The sequence below is a fragment of the Agelaius phoeniceus genome, chromosome 8 (genome assembly GCF_051311805.1).
Source record: "Agelaius phoeniceus isolate bAgePho1 chromosome 8, bAgePho1.hap1, whole genome shotgun sequence".
Taxonomy (NCBI): domain Eukaryota; kingdom Metazoa; phylum Chordata; class Aves; order Passeriformes; family Icteridae; genus Agelaius; species Agelaius phoeniceus.
In genome coordinates this window covers 21,526,371-21,550,372 of record NC_135272.1, presented here as the reverse complement: position 1 = coordinate 21,550,372, position 24,002 = coordinate 21,526,371, and the positions used below count along the sequence as shown (strand labels likewise).

The following is a 24,002-nucleotide window of genomic DNA, read 5'->3' as shown; positions in this document are numbered from 1 at the left end:
TTGTTAAATCATGAAAAATTTATTTTCATTACATATACATGAAGGTAAAAGATTTCAGTCAATAGTGTTTTGAACAAGCATTTCTGACATGAGCCTGTTAGTGTAGCTAGGCTGAAACTTAATGCAAAGTTAGTGTTTTGCCTTTATTTAGTAATTCACTTTTAGTGTGTATATACAGAATTCATTTTCCTGTTAGAATACCAGAGACAGTAATATCGCAACATTTACATTCCTCATATAAAATGGAGTAATGTACATTTTCAGCTTGGTGTAGATACATAAATATGTACAAAATAAACATTATTGTAATTAACATATTCAGACCATTTATTATTTAGCAACATCAAAAGCAGATGCACATAGATTTAAGTGAAAATGGTGAAAAACACCTTTATGACATTAGTGACCATTATTTGCATATATGAAGTAGTACAGATAAAGGCTTGCCTTTCAAGCCTTCTGTGGGCATCCAATAACTTTAGTAAAAAACCAAAACTAATTGAGAAGCATAAGATAATTATATATATATATACGTGTGTCATGATCAGATGGTTTACTAGGGTCCATCTTGATCACAAAAGGATAACAATGTAAAACATACACATTTGTTCAGAGCATAAAATATTGCACAAAAGCAATTTCTTTTGAGGAAAATAATTCCTGTGTTTGTGAACAGCAAAACTGCTTCTTACACATTAAAGAAATAATATATTTGCAGTTTCTAAACCAAAGAACATTCAGTAATACTGTCAAAACTGTCATCCATCAACTTCTTCCCAGCCTGTTTTATGGCAATGGTATGTCATTAGCAAGATTTGGAAAAGAGAGAAGGCAGATAGACAGTACTTGTATATATTTATCACAGGCCAGACCAATCCAATAGTTACCTAAACCAACTGCTGGATGGTTTCAGTTCCCTCAAAATTTCAGCCTTAAAGAAATATGGAAGTCTTCAGTGCTAGTCACAGTGATAATCACACAGTAGTAGAGTAAGATTCTGTTCTTCTCTGCTTGGAAACCATCTTGTCTGAATTCCCAGTCTGAAGGGCACTTTCCTCAGTATCACTGTCACTGCTGTCTACGAGTGTGTGATCCAAAGATATCTGACCAGTCCTCCTGGGAAGATGAAAGTTCACCCCACTCTCCTGTATGGAGTTAGTTAGAAAATCTTCATCAGAAGAATGAAATGATTCATCATCTCCTGTGAAATGGTTGACAATGTGAATCCCATCAAAAGTGGGTTGGTCTGAGAAGCTTCTCTGGCCTTTTAGACATTTGATCTGTTAGAAAAAGTGGAAGTTGACAGTTAAAATCACAGCTCAAGAGTCCAGCAATAAAAAACCCAAACAACAAAAACCAAACAAAAAAAACAAGCGTATTATCAAGAAATGCCTCATTGAACTCTTACTGGATAAAATGAAAGACCAGAAAGTAGCACATTTGATGATCACTTCAAGTATTACAGTTCTAAGGCTTAATAATCAAGGTACCTAGAATCAGTAATGAGAGATTCTGCTTTTACTGCATCTTTAATATCCCCACAAGGATGGCTTCTGTCTTCTAGAGTGGCCTATTTGTTTCAACAGCACTTTTGGCCTTGACATTTTACTTTATAGCTCCATTCTTCCTCATATTGCCTGATTTCTCACTTGAGAAAGCACCCCCCGTTCAATGAACATAGGAAGAGCATGGTTTGAAGAATGCGTGGGTTGAGCTCTGAAGGAAAGCCAGTTCGGGTAGGTTTAGTCTGATTGTAACTATTATTAGTCCTAGTTGGCTCCCAAGTAAATATTGCCAGCTTCTCAGAGTCACAGAAAAAAATCCCCAAGAGGATGTTTAGTTCAGTCTACATTGTAACATTAAGTATCTTAATTATCTAATTCAGATCCTATGAGATTTCACATCAAATACTAGGAGAGAAACATCTCTGTACAGCATAAAGAGATTGTAGTTGCAATTTTAAGTGAATGTCAAACAAGACAGAAATTGTTACCTGACCACAGACAGAAAATATTTTAATTCAATGTGCTGCAGGGTGATACACAATTTCAACCATGCATTCAAACTACTCAAAACTAAGACCTAAAGCACTAAAGTTTGGCAAGTCTCCTATTAATTTGATCAAAAATAACTGCAACTCATGGAAGACATTCTGGACGTTTGTTGTTTTGTGGTGTTTTGGTTTGTTTGATCTAGAATTTAATTTTTGTTAGCTTTTAGTAGAAGATACCTCAGGAGCAGTTTGACAGTCTGCAATATTAAGATAAAAAAACCTGAGGATGCAGATAAATATTAAAAATGGATTATAGAGCCTTCCTGATGTCACTCTAAAAGCTTAAAAGATGCACCTAGTGCTAATTTGGAAGCGGCTTTTTACAGTAAGAGACCTGGAGAATAGAAGGAATAAAATGCTGAAGCGTTTCTTTACCAAAATCTGTTTGATGTTTCAGAAATCTGAGGCAATATTCACTTTGATAAGTAAGAAGTGCTTGTATGTTCTTGGTATTGACACCAATAGGAGATTTTTACCTGTCCGTTTGGGGAAGAAGGCATCTCTGTACTTACCATGAGCTTGTGCAGAAGATGAGAATAAAAAAGGAGTTGAAAAAAGATCACAAGAGTCATAATCATGCTAGAAGCCATTAAATTGCATGTTAGCACGTAAAAACTCCAACTTTTGCTGTTATAGTAAAAAATCCCTGTTAGGAATATGGGAACATGATGTAGATCTAAACCTTTGTGGTTACTCTGCATACTAACATTAGTTTTTTGCATTTTCTTCACATACACATAGGCTGCTGTTGTTTCATGAGGACTTTATACAAAGACAAGAAAAACAGAGCTCCACACTTGTACAGCATAACTCATGATGCAAGCAAAAACAGCTTATATCAAATATAAATATATCTGGAATAGATAATTTTTACTAGCTTATATATCTAGATGTAGAAAGCCTGGTACAGAAATTCTTGTGTTATTTAGAAATATTATTCCTGAAAATATCCTGCAATATGATCAGATTAGCTACCCCATGAATTTTCCAAAACAGCTATCAATTTTAGTCACTAGGAAAATAAAACACAGAAACCCAACAATTTCTCTCCACCCTCACCACAGGAAAAAAAAGAACTGCTGTACAAGTGACTACGAACTTCATATTAGAGTAAGAAATTATATGCTTTTAGGTCTGTACAGTTAAGCCATTGGTTCACCTGAAATTATAAAGCTGATACTCAATGTTAGTTGTTTGGAACACTCAGCCAAGCCAATGACCTCAACTGTTTTTGTGAAAACTTAAACATGATACCTTTAGATGAAGTTATTTAGGTAACATGACAAAATCATGGTTTCACAGTTTTAGGCAGCAACTGTTCCAAATGGGAGTCTGTGGAAAATGCTGTTGGTGAAGATAATCATCAATAGACACAGCCTTTGCCAGTTCCTAAAGGGAGTCTCAGAAAACACTGTGTTATCTTTGTGCATCCTTTAGTTAGAATAACAAATCTCTGACTTTCCAGAAACACTTTTGATCTGCAGCTTTACACTTGGCTGCCTTTTTTCTTAAGCACTCCTTGCATATAAGGGGAAACAGACCACTGTGAAGAAATATAACACACTGCAGAGAACACACACTACACAGTTATCAATGGTCACAGAGCTCCAGAATTTGTCTGCTTCAGAAATGGCCACCTCAGCCAGAACACTGTGGCACAGACCTTGTTTGTATTAGAAGAATCAACAGGCTGGAGAGCAGCACTGCTGAAGAGGACACTGGGATCCTGACACAAGGAAGGCTAACTCAAACCCACAGCATCCCTGGGCAGTGAGGAAGGTAACAGCATGCTACGCTGCACTGACAGCGGCAAGCGTACTTTCATAGTTGAAAATTGTTCAGGGCCACTTCAACCTAATATTTGTTCAGGAGCATTTCTGAAGGAGCTTGATTATTTGGAATTTTTACTGCAACAGGAAGGCTTTGAATGGCTTCTCAGAGTATTTGAAACAACTTGCACTCCAGTTGCCAGCCTGCACTCCAATGCAATTAAATACAGGCAGATAATGCAGCATAAAGCTCTACAATTGAAGTTTCCTAAAGTTAAGTTTTGTACTCTCATATAATTTTGCAGTCTAGCAAGTGAGGCTCTACACTTCTAAAAGAAAAAGCAGTATCTTCTTTCAAGGGAGGAACTTGACTGTACTATTGGCTCAGGGCAATGGTCCCTCAGCCTAATATGGTGTCTCCAACAGTGACAACAGGACGTTCATATTACCAAGCCTCCGTTCACTTGGCCAGAAGCTGGTGTAGCAAATAGGAGTGAAATCCTTTTCTAGCTGCTTCGGCATACGTTTATAGATCAGCTGTCCCTGACTGATCATAAATTTGCTGTCTACCTCCACATCTCCTGTGGCAGCAAATTCCAGAAATTCCTTTATTTGTTTTAAATTAATCTACTTGTTTTAGTAAGTGCCCCCAGATTCTAATAATGCAGGAACAAGTGGTGAAAAGCAGTTCTGTGGTCATTATTCTGAAACTTTAATCATAGTACCTTCTTCAGTTTTCTCTCTAGAGCAGATGACTTCCAATCCATTTTAGCCTCTCATAAACAGCTGTTAACCAAGACAACCATCACTCAGTTCCCTTTAACTTTCCTACAGACCTTCTTTAAATTCTCTACATTCATCTAGATACCAAGTGGCAATAGAACTCCCTTTATTTGGTTTTTAATATACTTCCTGTAATGCCCAGTGTTGGTTTGGCTGGTGCTGCATGCTAAGCCAGTGTCGGAGGACTCAATACCAACCGAAAACATCTTTCCTGATTTGTAACTACCAATTCTATGTTTGCCATTGTGTAGGCATGGCTTAGATTTTGCAATAGGTGAAAAACCACTTTATTCACACTGAAATTAATTTGTCAGCTTTTTAAGACAGACTTAGGATTCTTGTTGTCAGTGTCTTATTTGAACATGGGAAAAGAGCTTAAGGTAGGAACTGAAGCATTAGGCCACGATCTTGCCATTCACCTAGCTAAGCATATTGAGACAATGGGAAATCCAGCTAAGAGCCTGGAATGCAGGATGTGTGGACCCAACCCAAACACTCCCCCCATACCCTAGTTCTACTCTATCCTTATCCCTGAAGGAACTACAGCCATGTTGAGCAAAGTACGGACTTGCACCCCAGGGTCTCTTAGTTTCTCTTCTCTTTTACACAGTCGATATTGGTTAAAGGCTTTCAGTTTTGGGTCTGGCCTTCCTTCATGTGAAGGGAACTTGATCTCTGTCACTCCAACAAGTAACATTTAAAGGAACCTGTTTTTTACTGCTTCAGTTTGCAAGAATCTCAAATCTGATCTCTAAAGAAAAAAAAAAAAAAACAACAACAACCAATAAAAGAACCATGTCTTAAATCCAGGTCATATTGTCTAGATGACTGCAACTTCAACCCAGTTAGTTTTTACAACACATTTACATGGTCTTTAGGACATTTCAAAGGGTTAATAACATTATGTGATCAAAATATATGTCATCATTATTCCTTCAAAAGCCAGCTGAATCAACAACAAAATCTTAATAACGTGCACATTTATATATTTTCTTGTGTCTAAAGAATTCAGCATTTTAAAGACAAACTGTTATGTCTACTGGTCAGTGTATGAAAAACCTGTACATACTCTTAAGAGGTAACAGTGTACTTCCACAAATATAGAAGAGCTGAAAAAAGGCTAACAATCAGATCCTTGAACCTTAAAATAAACTTTCTTACCTGATGCTGACTGCCTCATCAAGCCAGGCATGAAGGAGAAACAGTAAAGAGAAATTTAGAAGTTTTAAACAATTCAAAAGATGTTCCATATTAAATCATAGAATCAAGTTTGAAGGGTGATAGTCAGTTGCAAGCAAGTTATATTTCTAAGTCCCTCTGGGTTTTTTGAGTAGGGAACATAGGCTAAACTTTCAAGTAGGACTTTGTGAAACAGTTTGACTTAAGCTCTGGGAGACATTTTTATGTTGTAACCTGTGAGGTTTTAAGCTAGGAGTTCAGTGGTGAAAAGTGGAACTAAAACGCTACTGTCTGCTCCCTTTAAAAGGTTTCAATCAGTAATTAATTCCTGAAATTTACTCAATTCCAAAGTAGTAAAGACAGGTTTTAACAAAGCTTGCCAATAAGTATTAAATGTAGTCACAGTAAGATAACCAAGAAATACACAAGTGAGATGGAAATGTGACCATTGCCTTGGGTGAATAAAAATGGTTTTGGCAGAAGGCAGTATAGAAATTTAAATGTTTATTTAAAGAATAAAGATCCTGAATTCTCAATGCTTTTACTTGTAAGAAGAGGAAACTAAAAATCAGAGTTCCCTCTTTATGTGTTCTAACCTTAGTAACATTTGAAAGTCTTCATAAGATTTCCTACTTAAAACCCAAACATGATTCAAAAGAAAACTAGAATGCTGCTGAAAATATGATCTAACCACATTTAGCTGAAGAAACAAGTCATAAGGATTTTCAAATACCTTTCCTATAATTCAGAAAAACATTGTCAACTTGGCACCATGAAAATAGAGATTTAGAAAATTACAAGTCAATTAAAAAATCAGTTATGATCTATTAAATTATAATCACATTTAACATGAAAAAAGCAAATTAATTGTAATTCTTAAAAATTCCTGAGACTGTCCACAGCATCTAATGGGATCCCTTATCCTACTTAACAGCTGACTGCTCCTTAGTGATGACTCTCCTACTGTAACAAGATGACTCCAGTTTAAGGCACAGAGTAGTACACTATCACCTCATTTAAAAAACTCCCACTAACTTCTTTTGGAAAAATGCTTATTACAGCAAATCAAGTAAGTGAAGCATCTCCAATGGAATTAGTAGGAAATACGTTGCCATTAATGACAAGTATCAGTCCAGACAAATATTCCATCCAGCAGGTATTAGAATGCAGCAGCCATTCTTCTTCCCCTGTACTCAGCACTGGTTAGGCTGCACTTCAAGTGCTGTTTTCAGACCTGGGCTCCTTAATTTAGGAGGGATGTTTAGATGCTCAGACACATCCAGAGAAGGGCAACAAGCCTGGTGAAAGGTCTAGAACACAAGCCCTGTGAGGAGCAGCTATAGGCACTGGGGTTGTTCAGCCTGGACAGGAGGAGGCTTATCACTCTCTACAACTCCCTGAAAGGAGCTTATAGCAAGACAGGGGTCTTCTCCAGGCAACCAGCAACAGCACAAGAGGACCAAGTCTTAAGCTGTGCCAGGGGAAGTTTAGGCTGGACATTAGGAAAAACATTTCCCTCAGAAAGAGCGTGTGGGGATTGGAATGGGCTGCCCAGGGAGGTGGCAGAGTCTCTGTCCCTGGAGGGGTTTAAGACTGGATGCAGCAGTTAGTACCATGGTCTAGTGGTGGTGTTATAGGTGTGATAAGGTGGTGTTAGGTCATAGATTGGACCCAGTGATCTCAAAGGTCTTTTTCAACCTAGTTAATTCTGTGATTTTTGGAGTTTATAAACTGATTCAATCTAATATAGCTGCAGCATCATTTATCTACTTCTCATTTCTTCAAACAATTGCAGCAAAAAAAATTGAAACTGGCAAGAGTAGCTCATGGGAAATCAGAGCAAGCAGTAAACTCCAGGCTGGATAATCCTACTGTGGGCCCAAGCCAGAGCAGTGGTGAATGGCAATCTTAAATACCTGAATCAACCTAGGCTCCTTCTTCTGGCTGTGCCAGCATGGCTGCTATTCTTAAAAGTTAAAAAACCCTCTGGACTGACTTTTTTTTCCTTTTTCCACCTATAGTAGGCTTAAAAGCAACAGTCATGAGGTACTACAGCATAAATTGAATCTGCCCCACTCATCATTAGCTCCTTGGAAACCAAGATTGTGTATATGATTAATTACTGAAGTCTCCTGTTTAAGGAAACTATTACCTTTGGTTTTGAAATTCATACTTTTAAAAGGATGACCAACATATTGCTGTACAACCTGAAATATTTATCTCAAATGAACTTTGCTGACCATACCACTAAGAAGAGATAAGTGTGTTGTAAGTGAAAAGCAAAAGAGCAGCAGAGAATTTCCAAGACTGAGTAATTTCAGGCTTTAGGGTTTTTTTTATCAGCATTTAAATATTTGGCTTCTGTTTTAAACGGCCAGCTTTCATAAGTCATAATCAGTCTAAGAGTAATACAAAATGTATTACAAAACCCCTATAACTGTCAGGAAGTGTAAATAAATCTACAGAATAAAGTCTACTGGAGCTCACCTCCAGTTGTCCACATGTTTATTTCATACTGCTCTGAATGTACTCTTAAATTTCTTGACTCAAGTTTTTTATAAAAAGTGGGTTTTTTCAACATTATCATTTTGAGAGTACTCGAGCTAAAATGAAATATGATGTTAAATTAAATGTATGTTGTAGATCAGTTTTACCATAGACAAGTCTGCTGCACTGTAAACGTGACAAAGATTAAAACCAGCAACAAGCGTTCAGACCAGAAGGTTTCCAGTGAATCAGAACAGGAAACCAATAAAGCAATCAATGGGAGGTCATGACTTTTTGATCACTGCACTATATGGTTAAGCATCTGGTTTTGATCTAGTGCAGTCTAATCAAGTTTAACTTTGAAGTTAGGTATCAAATATACAATTGAAATAGCAACAGTGCTGAGGAATACCCGACTTAAATGCTGTTTTGAAAAGAAGTTGGTATTTAGTAACTGTGTCAGGTTTTATTTCTTGAGGGAATTTTTCTAAGAGCTGACAGGTTTGTTGTAGTAAGACTGTGTGCAATTCCAAAGGAAGGTCCAGGATGACAGGCCTAGGAATTTTCCTTCTACCGCCTAGCTAGTTATTTATAGAAAGTTCCCAGAAAGTCTTTCTACAAGAAGCTGTAATGGAAGTGTTTGTTTGGTGGGAGGACACAGCAACAAAAATATTTTAAAACAGCAGTGCAATCACACTTCATGTACTGCAATTACTACATTCAAGAAAACACCTAAATCTCAATACTCCTCCCTACCTTATGCATCTATAAATATAAATGTCACTGAAACCACAAGTATTAACTAGAATGTACTGGCTGATAGAGACTGAAAATGCACCCAATTACAGGCAACAGTTACAGGAAATGAGCATTTCACACTTTTACTCTGTCATTTAAAAGCAGGACTTAAACTCAGCATTTTTAAATGGACTAAGTAACATTTCTGCCCCTGATTGCAGAAGCTACTTTCATCTGTGCTGACTGGCACTCAAATTGATAAAAGAATTTTAGAAGGTGTTTCCACCACACTTCCACTGTTTGCCTGCTTATATTCAGATAAGCTTACAGAGACCTATAACAAACTAACATAGAGTAATCTTCTGCTGAGCTTGTTTTCTCCCAAAGCTGGCACCTGTGTATGGGTGCTAATCCACAGTTTTTGCAAGGAACAACTACTCAGATAAACCAGTAGACCCTCCATTTTTTAATCCCCAAAATTTTATTTATAGGCAGAAAAACATGACAGACCCTGACATAGCTCTAATCAGTAAAGCAGACAGGTCACACAGCTTCATCAAAAACATTATAATGCCATGATAGAGAAATAATTTCACCTCTAATCAGTTTACTTGCTTTGGCAATCCATACAAAGTTTAAAGGACACAGTGGAATTAATTATAGCTAGCTATATTTATCTCTAATGCTGCAATCAAGAACTATCACACTGCTCAGCAAGACAGATCTAGAGCTGTGATGTGTAGGATACAGTCAGCACAAAGAAGGGGGAAATGTTTATAAAAACAGCAATCATCAATCTTCATTTTTTTTAGCACTGAATTCAATCTGTCACTAGTGGCAGTGAAACAGTTAAGATTCATACCAAAAACCATTGCCCTCATCCAAGTAAACAAAGTCATACCTGTTCCGTTTAAGGAATACTACACCACTGTCCTGGTTATATTGATCACATTTAGAGGTTTTCTTCCCTCTCACGAGGGATGGAAAATATTTTGTTGATGGTGTTACCAGGGGGGAAGGGAGAGGAATCAACTTTATCTGACAAAGATGACGATTCATGGAATGAAGTACCATCATTATGGACTCAAGACTGTCATTTAGGGCAAGTGTAACATGCCTGTGTTAATTACATTGTGACCACTCAAAGTTAATTGAATTTAAAAAATGATGGTTATAAAATATACAGGGATTCCATTGCATGCTCCATCTGCCTGTTGATTGCTTGTTTAGTGAGATAGTTTCTAAAGGGAGTTGCTTTATTAAGGGCAATTAAATTGGAGAAAGCTACTGAACAATTAAATCTCCCAATCAGTTCAGTCTTTCAGTAATAATCTGGGTATTTTCAAGCCAGTATAACACCTCTAACACTTATAAGGAGAAACCGAGTTAAAGGAATAAAGCAATTCACTTTTCTAAAGTATAGAGTATATATTTAACTATCCTGTGTAGACAAAGCTGCTACATTAGATTGGGTGTTTGCAAACCACATGACCTCACAAACGCTATCTTATCACATCACAGGTTCCTCAGACTGACCACAACCACTTAAATCAGACTCTGCCAGCACAGACATTCTGTAACTTTGACGCATACTAGTAAAGAAACTACATTTTTTAGCTGTCCTTGCAAGAGCTTTATTTGTGGGGAGGGAAAAATCTGATCATCTCTTGTCCAACTGTTCTTGCAAGATATGGTAAAAGAAAAGCACATGATTTATTGTGCTATAAACTTCCACCACAAGCTGAAATGCTTACTTTGTAAATCTGAGGGCTAACATATTTCCTTTCAGGGACAACATTTCTTATCAAGTAAGAAAACATTTATAAAGAGTCACATATTTTGAAAGCACTTGTCTAGTAAAAAATCTATTAGAAGATGTTAATGTGACTCTAGTCTGGATTGAGAAACAAGTGCTTTACAAGAGTTAATACAGGACTTTCAACCAGCATTACTGAGAACTATGAAGGGAAAACAGTTGACTGAAGTAAAAATTGACTGGAATGAATCCCACAAATCTTAGCTGGTTTTATCGAAGTGCACAAGTAAAATGACAGTTTCCCAGAGACAAATGTAGTCGTGCTTGCACTACATGAAAAAGGAATAGTACACTTCTTCCAGAAGAAATGGAGGGGGGAGAAATAACTTGGCAAGAGACTGAGTGAAAGAACACTATATCTAATTGCATATATTACAGAAAGAGGAGGAGACATTTTGGGCCTTGCTGGTTTTGCCTTAGTTCTGATAAAAGAAATGTTACCTATTTCTCTTCCTCAGGTACTTAAATGGTGATAAATTTGATCTTCTTTCATTCTCATTTGCCCGTATGATCTGAGCCGCTGCTATCCATCACTCTCTAAGTATGTCCTCAGAGAACTTGAAAAAATTTCTGGTAGGTTGAACTTCAACTAGAATTCACTTTCCCCAGTCACTCCTCATCTCCACTATGCAAAGCTATGTTACTTACTCCGCTTCTGAATGTAGTCTAGTGGTGCATCAGATAAGAAAACATTTGATTTAGTAAGCATTGAATTTGACTCAATGGAAGCCTAATAATAAAATTAACAGATGAAAGGAATATTGCTTCCACTGGTATCCCATCATCAAGCCCAGATGCAATTATTACAAGAGAGATAGGAGCAAGGAATCTGCTAGAAATGGCCATCTTGTGCTACTCCAATGGGCCACAAGCAGTATCATCATTTTGTTCTCAGCTATGGCCAATGCAGAAATCATCATTTTACTGCTTGTAAAGACATACCCTCATCTCTTCAGGGGACAAGCTGGATTCATCAGTGCTGGGGCCCAGAACCACTAACTGATTTAAGATTATTAGCTAACAATAAAAAATACAAGGAGGAAAAGCTTTAAAACACAGTTTACCTACCATATAAGTTTATGGTATTTAAGACTAAAGCAACTGTTGATGTGGTTTAATATTTCATTCTGTGTACTATAGTGCATTGAATTTTATTTAGGTATTAATAGTGTTGTCCATATAGGTGAATTTTTTTTAATCCTTCACACTGATAGGCTATAAGTTGAGTTGCCCATCTCCATTTTAGTTTCAGTAGTGAAAGCCTAGAAACCTAATGCAACTTGCAAGATGTATCCTTAATTCAGCCATATAACCAATTACTTTGTTGGTCACAATTTATACATTATTTATCCTCAAAGTCATTACTTAAAGTGTCTTGAATTTTATTTACACAAGCAAAATCTTTTAAAAGCATAGTATTTAATCTCCAATTTTTATATCTCTTTTCATTAAGCCAATCTTAAAATGTTAGCTCACCAGGAGCACGATCAGACCAAGAGATAACACCTATATCAGAATCTTACTGACTGCATTAGGTTCTTAAGACATAATACCAGATCCATTCCTAGATAAACTATACCTATGTGCAAATGGAAGATTAGTAAACTAGTGCTCACTACTTCTTCAAAGAGCCATCAAGTTTTCAGATACTGAAATGGGAATTTCACTTAAAGGGACTATTATAAAGTCTTCTAAATGCCTGAAAATTATTTTGGCAGAATAGTAATGCTCCAGTTATTTGTCATGTTGTTCTTTTCCATCAGCCGTGCTGAGACACCGTTAACTTGTCCATGCTGGACAAGTTGCATTTTCTAAATGTTGGACCAGTTTATCACACTAACACCAGAATTTTGGTTTTCATTCAAATATTGAACACCTGCGTAAGATTTGCACATCATCCTTGCTTCTTCTCAAAATATTGCAACTAATTATTTGTCAAGAGGACATCTCACTAGAAAGAACCAGCTAGAAGCTATATTCCCCCTCTGACATCAGTCAATAGCAGATGCAAGCACAAAAAAAAAGACAAAACATGTAGTGGTACTTTCACAATATTCTTCCTAAACTCCAGCAATCATCTCTAGATTAATAGTGGGTGGAACAGTCTGTGCAGATGCACAGATGTCATAGTAAAAATGAAAAATGGGCTATCTTCAACATCCATATTCCTACTTTCTGAGGAAAACAATGTCTTAAGTAAAGGAAGCACTATATGTTCTGTATGTTGCTGTTGCCTTCATAAAGCTGTCCTCTAACAGACTGCCAATACACATCCACAATCCCAAACTGTAGAGGCTGCTTGCTTTTGTACAAGCAACATGTTAGGCACAATTCAGCTTTTAATATGACAGCTTTCATAAGATTAAACCAAATCTACTTTTGAAATACTATAGTACATAAAGACAAAACCCTGAGATTTTACAGCAAAACAAACACATTATAGGATTCCAAGAGTGACAAAAATCACCTAACAGTGTGACAAAGGCAAACTTTGTAAAATTTCATGTGAAACAACTTAAGCACTTCAGTCCTAAATCACAAAGTCTGAAAGACTGGAAACCACTTGCTTTTGTCTCCAAAGGTGTCTTGTGGTCTGCCAGTGTAATTTGTGGGTAAGCACATCAATTCTAATCTTTTGTACCACCCCTGTAATCTAGGTAACACATACAAGCCTTGCAACATCCAACAGGAAGCAGAAGCAGCTGCTGGGTAATATATATAAAGTGACTGCACATACAGAGAGGTAGTGCATGAAATGCAGAACTTCAGCAGTTTATAAATCATTTAATTCCATTCAGTTTGAATTAAAAGGAAAAGGTGGGAAACTACAAACAACTTCCTCCTTGTTTCTCCAGAATATAATTTGTGTTTAAAAGAGTACCAGCTTTTTCAATAATCATAGTTTTTCTTAAGCATTCAAATTTACTTAATGGAAACTTGTAACAGGCCAAACTTCCAATGTATTCATTTCCATATAGCTTAACAGCTTTACTTCAGTACTACCTACTTAGTGATCTATTCTCTTGAACAGTAAAAATGTTTCACAGAAGTTGCTTTCACATAACATTTCTGTATCTAATCAAAGGCAACTTCTGTGAAATGTTAGCATTCCTGGTGCAGCCTGCAAGTATCTAAGCACAGGACAACCTTAAAGGGTCTGTGTGCTCAGGCCATTTATGTTACATCAGTTAAAGCACAAGAACTGGGAGGTCAAGTGACAGAACAGACTGATCACTACACCTTATTTCTCCTGTACCAAATATAGGGCAGCCAAGCTTCTGTACTTACTGACAAGAGTAACAAAAGCTGCTTGACAGAAGCTGCAGCCTGCAGGAGCTGCACATTGAGAAAGCATTTTAAGTTAAAATCCCACTAAGCTAAAAGTCAAGAATGCTGCAGAGATAGCTTTAAGAATGGGAGGAAAAAGGAAAAAGAAAGAAAATGCTAGGCAGAAAGCCTTCAGTTAATGAAAAGAACAAATGGCAACTGAACACGAGATTCTGAGAAGGCAGAGTGTCCAAGGCCAGTACATATTGAAAGCTCTCAAAGAAGTTTACATCATGATGTCATGTTTGTGATGATCCTTGATCATTTCAGGTTTTCACAACAGTTTCAGCCTTCAACAATAGTCATAAGTCACAACCACCTAACAACTTGGTGCCAAATAAATCACAAACTTAGCCAATAAGGAGGAAAGGAAGTACAGCACTTAACATACATGACTGATCACAGGATTAGCTACTGGCTAACTAGAAACACTTCAATCTGAGTGTCCTTTCAGTATGCATCAGCTGCTCTTTGAATACTGATAGGTTGTGTAAGAGATTACAGGAGAGCTGTCAGTAACTTTCTAGGGAATGAGTATAACACCAGGTATGTTTACTAATTCAAAATGCAAGTAAGTAATGATTGATCTACATGTACTTGATTTCTGAGTGGAGTTATGGTTGCACTGAGGAATTTAAGAATTAATGCACTATTTTACATAACATTACAAATTATACTTAATATTTATATTCTAACCCATATTTGGTTGTTCAAATCAGTGCAAAGAAAGAGGTGCATGTAAACAGATTTAAGACAATGTGCACAGAACCATAGAATTGTAAAGGTTGGAAAAGGCCTCTACAGAGTCCAACCATTAACTTAACACTGCAGTGTTCATCAGTAAAGCAGAAGTTTACAGAAATCTAGAGCCTAGTAGAGCAGAAGTTGACAACTTCTGGTTATAATGTTCTCAAAGCTCCAAATTTTGTCTGTTCTCCTCGAGTGTTCATACTTACTCTGAAGTAGTTAATATTCAACTCAGATTACCATGCTACAGAAATCCTCTGGTTTGGTAAAAAAGGAATCAGGCAGGCAGCTTGTTAGAACAAGACAAAAATCCAATAATTCCATTTATAATAATTTTACAGTGTTTGAAATTGCAGTGAATTTACAGTGTTAAATTTACAGTAATTTTACGGTAAGAAAAAAGGCATCTTTTTCTATTTAATTACCCTGTACATTTAATACCAGTGTGGCTCATCGGTTCAGGTTTGGGTGCCATACTACCAATTTCCAGTATGTGTAGTTTTATTCAGAAACAGGAACACAACGTGAATTTACTGCAAATAAGTCTTCTTATAATATTATTTGAAGACGACTGTAGCATTACTATTCCTAGGTGAGTAGTAAAAGCAGCTGAAATTTATCCTTTTGGCTGCAAGCTGCATTATTCTTCAGAAGCATGCAAAATTTTGAGCTCAGGCAAGGTGACCAAAATTAATTTGATTTTTCAGAAGTTTTGTTTATACTTACAAAAACTTCCAACCAATTGCACTTTGTAATCTGAATCCCTTGATTAATCATTTGATACAACATGCAGAGTTCCAACACATAGCTGATTTAGGTGATCACACTGGGATGAGTGAGAGAAATATCTGAATACTAAGGGCCAAACTTTTCTCACCCTGAAAGCTGAGAGATAGTACAGCAGCAGCTTGATGCACCTGTACCATAGCAAACTCCCACTCCCAACCCACCTTTTAGTGAAGAATTCACCTTTAGACACTGCTCAGTAATAGTGACTCTCTGCTGTCCTTATTGGTGTTCCTCACTGATATTCCAGATTTCCCTGTGCCTGGCTACTAGCCTGGCTTGCAAACTCTGATGGAACAGGAGACCTTTCACAAGAATTCTGCAATTAGGATGGACCATGTTGTTGCCAAAACTTGGTATCATTGCCATCTGATGGATGATATCACAGAATAGAATTAAAGTATTTAGCTCCTCCAGGCTCCACTGACACAGAAACATTTACATTCATACTGCTGGCCAAAGGCACGAAATAGTGTTTATCCAAAGGCCAGAATATGGACTTAGCAGTTACTTGTATTCAATAAAGAATTTGGTCATTATTTTATTCCATCTTTCAGATGGAGAACCTGCAACTTTTTTGGTGTAAAAATGCAGTGCTGGAGAGGGAAAAAAGTTAAATATGCAGAATCAACACTGATGGCCATGCCAAGACATTTCACCTTGTTTCACACATATCTGTCCCACCCCTACCTTCAATTATAAATTTTGCTTTAATTACCATTTGCATTTATGTGCAGTTTAAAGTTCCACAATTACAATGTATTAGAAGGTAACCATAGAGTCACCAAGAGCTCTGTTCCTTTTCAAGTGCCTTTTACAAGGTAACCAGTTGGAGATTGTGGTCAGCATGTCACATACACCATCACCCTATCTTCAGGAAGATGCATTTGCAAATGTGTAACGTTTCTTTTAGCTTTTGCAGAAGTAGAATCAGAAAGCAGCTAGCCAAAAAACAAAGAGCATGGCCATTAATGGATGTATGCATGAGGACACATCAGTGCAGATTTAAGGAAGTTGTTTATTTAACTAGCATTGAATGAATTATACTTCTAACATTTAGCAGTTGAGAGCAAACATTTTTGCCTCTTCCTGTTGCCATTTTCTTCAGATTTTGCTTTTTGAGGAAATACTGCTTTCCCTCTTAAGATTTGATTTAAAAACTAGACAAATAAATAGGGGGAAACAGTAAAGGGGAAAGGGAAAAATAAGTCATTAGTAAACAAAGACTTCCAGGCCTGAATATAGTCTGTGTAAAAAGCATGCAGAATGCTGCCAAGATAGCACATGTCTATTACATACAGAGTTTCATGAAATCATAGAATGACTAGTCAGAAAATATCTGTGAAATCATCAAGTCAAACCATTCCTTCTTACTGTTCCTATATATCCTGGAAGGGCTTCCTTCCTATAGCGTTTATCTAGCTTGGAAATTAAAAATTTAGCCACCACAAAGCACATATCTGGGAAGATGAGTGCTCTTCTACATGAAATTACTCAAAATCTGCTATTGTTGAAATTCATGTTCTCCACAGCATTGCCTTTCTGCCAAATTGAAATGCTGATAAAGATTTGACTAGAATGAACTGAAGCAGGAAATCACTGCTATTACTTAGAATTATCATTATTCTGTGAGCTTATGAACATCTTCTCTCATCTTCTTCCCAACCTGTTCACATTAACTTATACACATTTAAAGATGTACAATATTGCCTGCCTTCATGACAATTCAGTTGCTCAGCCAGGCATGTAACAGGTGATTGTATAGAGAAAATTATGCAACAGCTTTCCAAGAATAATTCTACTTTTCCCCCGAAGCAGTGTTTCTTACCTTTTAAACCTACAGTGAGCAGAGGAAAAAGTCAGTACAGTGCCTTATTTTGGTCCTAATACAAAAATACACTAAATATCTGGCTTTCTGGGAATTCTTCAATCAAGCAACAAAGAAAACTAATTAGAGTGCTTTAATGGAGAAAGCCAGGTTATTGATTTTTAAATCTGTTTTTAAGTGAGCTTAATGATTAGTAAAGGTGCTGGACTGCTGACCCTAGAGACTATCCCTACATCTATAGCAGAGTGATCTATAGCAGAGACAACATTCCAAGATCCTCAACTGTGTTATAAGTCTCAAGGGATTGATCCTAAAAGCTTGGATCTACTCAGATTGTTATGAAAACACTATCTACACTTAAAGAAAAGATGTGTTTATTTAATAAAAGCAAAAAGGCAACAAAAAATTAGGTTGAATTGCTTTTCAACCCTATGGTTTTAAGCAACATTCTCAGAGCTGGGTATGAAAAGGCTGGAAAGAGACTCTAGTGCAAAGATGAGCAGGCATTTTGCACACGATGGAGTATTGGGCAAAGACATTTCTTCACAAGGCAGCGTGAACTGAAATGAGCCAGTGCGCACAGGAGTTACACAAGCCATTTCGGTTTCAAGACCTTCTGATCTTTTTAACTAACAGAAAGTTACTACAACTATTAGAGCAAGGAAGTTTGAAGACAGACATTTCATAGATTGAAGGTTTTGGCAGTTTAAAAGTTAAAAATCTGTTAACTGATATTAAGCAAGCATCCTTTTTTTTTTAAGCAATCTCAGTATACTACCACATAAAATTCGTCCTTGCAACAGCAAGAACCAGAAAATTTAGGTATGAATTCTTCTACTTGCACAAAAGTGAGGTTTAGTTTCTAACTACAGTGGCCTTAACAGTTGTACCAAATAAAGACATCAAGGGGCTTATTTTCATATATGCAGTTCCAAATGGAGTAAATGCAGCATGAATATGATCAATTCATGAAATTAAGGAAAAAAGTTAAGATGGAACATAAATGCCAATCTCATTTAATGTCAAATCACAAAACTAATCACTGTTTTGTTCTCTTACATTCCAAGATAAAGGCAAGATTCATGTATGAGAGTTTTATTGCATTAATTTAAAATAACGTGCTTCAGCAAAAACAGGTACTGAAGATGTAATAACTATTAAATAAGCAAAACCTGCCACAGGTGAAAGGACAAATGGTACAAGTGATCAGAGACTGTAGTATAATATCACTCACCTCGTGATGCAGCTCAGCTATCTGATCTTTCAGTTCTCTGATGTACTGGTTAGAATCAGATTTATTAAGCTGCCCTTGAATTTTTCCTTCTTCTTTCTGTTTTGGTTAAAAAAAGGAATAATTCGAATTATTCAAAGATCTACTATATTATAAATCTTATTTTAACTGTCTGCATATTTTTGTCACGAACAGAAGCTATTCCCACCAGCTATACCCAGCACTTTCATTTGCTTGAAGTTACAGCAGGTATCTAGACATGACAGTGGCTCAGACCAAGCTGACTCTCAATAGTACAAGGCAGGATTCTATGGAGGAGCAGGAAGAATTAACAGCTTCACAGGTGGAATCCACATCCTATGCACATGAGATTGCATTTTAGTAAACCACTGCCACAGAACACTGTCAATACATGGAACATAGCGTATTTTAATTTCACTACAGTTGACATTTAGCAACAAGACATTTTCTTCTGTCTCCAATTAAACAAAACGATTCTTTCCTTGCATTGTGGGACATGCACTGAGAAACACTATATAAGACAAGCTTCTTTTGTCCTGTAAGAAGAATTATAACATCCAAAATATTGTGGTATTTGTCATGTAGGAGTTCCAGAGAGTACAAATGAATGTCCCCGAACACCAATGCTTCAAGAGGCATACAGAAAAGCTGGCAAGTAAAAAACAAAAACAGAAACAATAGATTAAGATTAATATGATCTTTCCCTCATTTGTCAATCAAATGCAGCTCCTACATTTCAGGATGCTTGAAAAGGTTTCACTTGCACTGAATGCCTGCAGCACTGGTTTCCATCTTGTCCCTAAAGGGAATCCTGATGTGACTGGACCAAACCTGGCAGATCTCAGATAAATAATCACCCTGATGAGGAATGCACTCCATGTCTTCTACTTGCTACTAATAAAATGCAGAACAACTCTGCTCTTGCCTTTTTCTAGCTAAATAATTTCTGAAGCAGCCACCAGCTCTAGAGAATGCAAGCATCTTGGTTTTATAAAACCGTTTACCTTGACTGTAAATCACATATGAGCAATATATTACAGAAACACAAATATAATGGGAATATCTTGTTTTTCTACCGATAGCTCATTTTGCTGAAGTTTTAATTACATTTGAAGAAAGCAAACAGTTTACTTCAACAGTCAGATTGAAAGTCATTAGCAAAGAGAGGTTAAATACCTTTTAGAATGAAAAGTATTAACTGTTATCAAAGGATAAGACAAAAAGCTCTAATGGAGACGGTCCTTTAAAACATCTCTCTGAAATATAAACCCTAGGACAAAACTAGGAGAGATAACATGCTACCTTCCAAACCCTTTTGCTGGATGAAGAGAACAATCTAGAACACTGTCAGTATTGGCAATATTGAAGCAATACCTCTTTTTTTCACACTTTTTTTTTCTTGCAGTGAGGTATGCATTACAAAATTACTCAAAAAATAATTTTGTCATAATCACTATTAATTCCCACAATCTGTAACAAGAACAAGATCTTTAATGCCTATTTCCATACTGAACCTAATTTCCAAGGTAACCTATAGCCAAATTCACACACGTACAGAAAAGTAGCATTAATATTAACAATAGTTCCTGTCCTAAATTGATAAAAAAAACCCCAAATGCAGTGTAACCCCATCATCTCTCTCTACGAGAATGACTACTGGCCTATGAAACAAAAGCAACATAACCTGCAAACTAAAAATACATCAGCATATGAAAAAATCTTCCTTGCTGTCAAACACTAAGATTCCACACAATGAGCATCACCTGATGATCTCTTGAGGTAGCAGGAATATCTGGAAGAAATTATTAAGTCCTCTACCTCTGTTTGAAACCTTGACTTTCCCATTTAAGCCTCTTACTCTATGGACTCTACTATGTCACTACACACTCTGCAATCAAAATGCAACAGTGAAGCAAAGTTTTAGCAGAAGTAGAAGAGAGGTGCCATAGCCCTTCTAAAACAGAAGTGTAATAAACAGCTGAGCTTATGTAGAAACTGGGTGCACAAGGGGCTGTGAAACAGTCACTGCCAAGGTCAGTCTGTATAAACTAACAGCAGAAGCAGGAACATTTAGCAGGTCAGGTTTGGCACACAAGCAGCTGAAAGCTGTTTGCACATATCAGATGGGAATTCCACACTTCCATTACACTTAAGGGGTGTTATGGTTACTTTTTATTCTAGGAATAACACTGTAAAGTCAATGCAGATATTACAGAATAATTGTGTGTATTTGCTCATGGAAGAGCTGACTGTAGCTACAGTCAGTTAGAGCTGAATGAAAGGCATAAGCCTGGCTTGCAAGATGGCCATTATTACTGAAAGGCAAGTAAGTTTCAGTTTTCCTTTCAGAACTACAGATTTTGTAGAGCTAGCAATTCACCAAAAAAAACCCCAAAAACCTAACCCTGCATTTTCTACAAACATACTTCTAAAAAGGTCATGCTGTAACTTCCTCTTGCAACATTCAAAATGTAAGTGATCATAAGCTGATCCTTTTAACTTGCTGATAAAAAATCATCTTCCTAATTAAATAATCCTGTGTTCTGTGGGCTACCAGTCTGTCTACAGTGGATAAATTGGAAGGATGACATAGAAAAAAAATTACTACAAGGTGTCAGTCTTCTTTACAGCTGCTGCTCATCCCTGACCAACAGAAAAGTATAGTCTACTAAGCTGATCATTGTCTTTTAATGATTCTTATGCAAGTGTGGTAGCAAACCACTGGAAAACGTGCAGGAGTCAGACACCACAGCATTAAAATATATTTTAATTTCTATCAAAATAATCTAATTTAAAGAATAAGTAATAAGTAGACAGCTGAAAGCTTACTTTTATCTAATGAACAAAAAAGTCCTTCAAAATTTTATCTGCCGTATTATGATTTTTAAGTTACCTAATATTCTTTAATACTGAGAAATGAGACTGATATTTCTCATCAATACATACATTTTTATACAAGTACAAAGTATTACTATGATCTTCCAAATTGTTTCACCTTCCAGTGACATTTCATGTTAGAACGTAATCTGAACTTAATGCAAATAATTCCCACCTTCTGATGAGCATTCATTAATCAAAGGTAAATTTGAATGTGAGGAACTTAAATTTGGTAGTAATATTCTTTAACAGTAGTTTTTCATTTGGGGAGCTTGACACCACCACCCCTCAGCTTCCTTGTCTCTGAACTAAGTTGAGCCCAAAATCCTTTGCCACTCCTCACAGGACTTTCTTTTCAGCTCTTTCACCAGCTTTATTACCCTCTGGACACATTCAAGGACCTTCACATCCTTCTGAAATAGCGGAGCCCAGGACTGCACACAGTAGTCAAGGTGAAGCCATACTACCAGTTCCTACACAGTTGCACTGACATAAGAAAAGTTACATTGCTTTCAGGCAGCTTAATTTCATTTAATGCTTCCTATTGTGGCATTTACTTTAGTAGGAACAGGACATTTAACTCTGCGTTGCTTGTATACTGTGCTTGAATAGTTTTGGACTACTGTGCTTGAGCAGCTCTGTACTTCTGAGGAAAGCACTCAAATCAACAGTAAGGATTCAAAACTGAATGTTAAGGCTCCACTTGCAATTTAGAAGTCTTTAAGGTCTGAATGTCACACCTTTTAAAAGAGAAGAGCATAAGTAATTAGTAATCTCCATGTTAAATTGTTTAAATCTAGAGTTATTCACATAGGATGTGGGTTGCTGGCTCGGTTTTTTGGTGGTTGAGGGTGAGGGGGAGCACTGTTATAACAAATCTGTGATATTTGGAGAAGTCACAACACAAAAACTAGCTGGTTGCTAGACAAATCATGGTAATTTTAAATGTAAAATTAATATACAGAGAAAAAAATCAGAGAACATATAAATAAGCAAAGTGTGGGTATTATCAGAATTGCAAAATAATGAAAGCTAGTCAATTCTAGAATGTAGGAATTTGTTTAAAACCTCCTGCAGTCACATGTGAATGAATCTCTACACCCACACCCCTGGCGTACTGCGTCTGCGTACTGGCACCGCTGCAGTGCCCATCTCCTCTTCCTTCCCAGAAGGATTTTTAGAACAGCAATGCCAACTGGTGTTACACTCTAATTAAAGATGCATCATCTTGATTTCACTGCTTTTGAAGATTTTTAACTGCTCCTTTTTAGTCTCTTCTGACAGACCAGCTCCAACAGCAGCACCAGGGTTAGGAATCTTTATCAGGGTAACAAACACCCTCGTGGCAGCCATCACCTCCACCCCAGGGACAGGCACTTGTAGCAGTGTACTCAGCCAATCCACAGTCCAACCCCCTGCCCCGGGGGTATATAGTGTATATAGTGGGAGTAGCACGGGCAGCCAAGCAGGAAATGAGCTCTAGAGATCAAGAAACCCGCTGCTAAAACAGAACTCAGGCCCCTTCACAGTTTTGGAAGCTCTCACCTCTCTCATCCTGCTGTGAAGTAGTAGAGTGACTGTACTTGTGTGCATACCAAGAGTTACACTGAGAGCTCCTGAGAAGAAAAATCTACACTCCAAAAATTTTCTCCTTAAAATGAGAAAAAATTCTGTCTACCAAAAACTATCAGCTGAGAATCATGGTTTTCATATCACACTTAAATGCTCTTTAGTCTGGCTTTCTAAGAAAAAAGCATGTTGCCAAGAAGCAACAGCTAGTCTCAAAAAGCCACCTGATGCTACTGAGAACTCCTGAACATATGGAGACCTTTCAAATTCATTTAGCATCAGGCCAGGATGTATAGCTGGCAACACAAGAGTGCAGGGACAGACTGCTTAAAAAAATGCTGATTTAAAATACCTGAAACCATTCAGGCCTCCCAAAATCAAGTTTAGTACTCATAATAAAAAAGGGTTTATACAACAAATAAATAAATCACGAGAAAGCATCCGAAAAACACCAGAGGCCTTAAGCCGGCTTTTGCTGCTAAATCAAAGTTTAAGACACAGAAGATCAGTGTAATCAAATTCCAGTTGCAGGTGTTTCATCCCAAGAGGAGTACAACTTTTCTAAAACACTCAATTATCACATTGGATAGGAAAGGAAATACACATCAATAAGAAAATAATCTGTTTTAAATAATAGGAAAACATCTAGGGTTGTTTTCATTTTAATAACTGTGAACTTAAAAATCACAGAAAAAAAAATTTACATAGGCAGTCAACTCCAGGCACACTAGACAACTGTCTGTTCCTCAGATAACATCTTTACCAAAAATGACTGGAAGAAAGGATGTTTC

At 36.9% G+C, this 24,002-nt stretch overlaps 1 protein-coding gene across 8 annotated transcripts in view; it reads right to left on the bottom strand.

The window, feature by feature from the left end:
- The window catches only part of EVI5 (ecotropic viral integration site 5), a 70,786-nt gene continuing 46,784 nt past the window's right edge, over positions 1–24,002 (bottom strand). For all 8 annotated transcript variants that reach the window (XM_054637952.2, XM_077182251.1, XM_054637943.2 and 5 more), the window contains 2 exons: positions 18,748–18,843; positions 1–1,280 (listed from right to left, as the gene is read on the bottom strand). In XM_054637952.2, the coding sequence (XP_054493927.1) occupies positions 975–1,280; positions 18,748–18,843 (402 nt within the window). In that variant the 3' untranslated portion in view covers positions 1–974. The remainder of the gene's footprint in view (positions 1,281–18,747; positions 18,844–24,002) is intronic.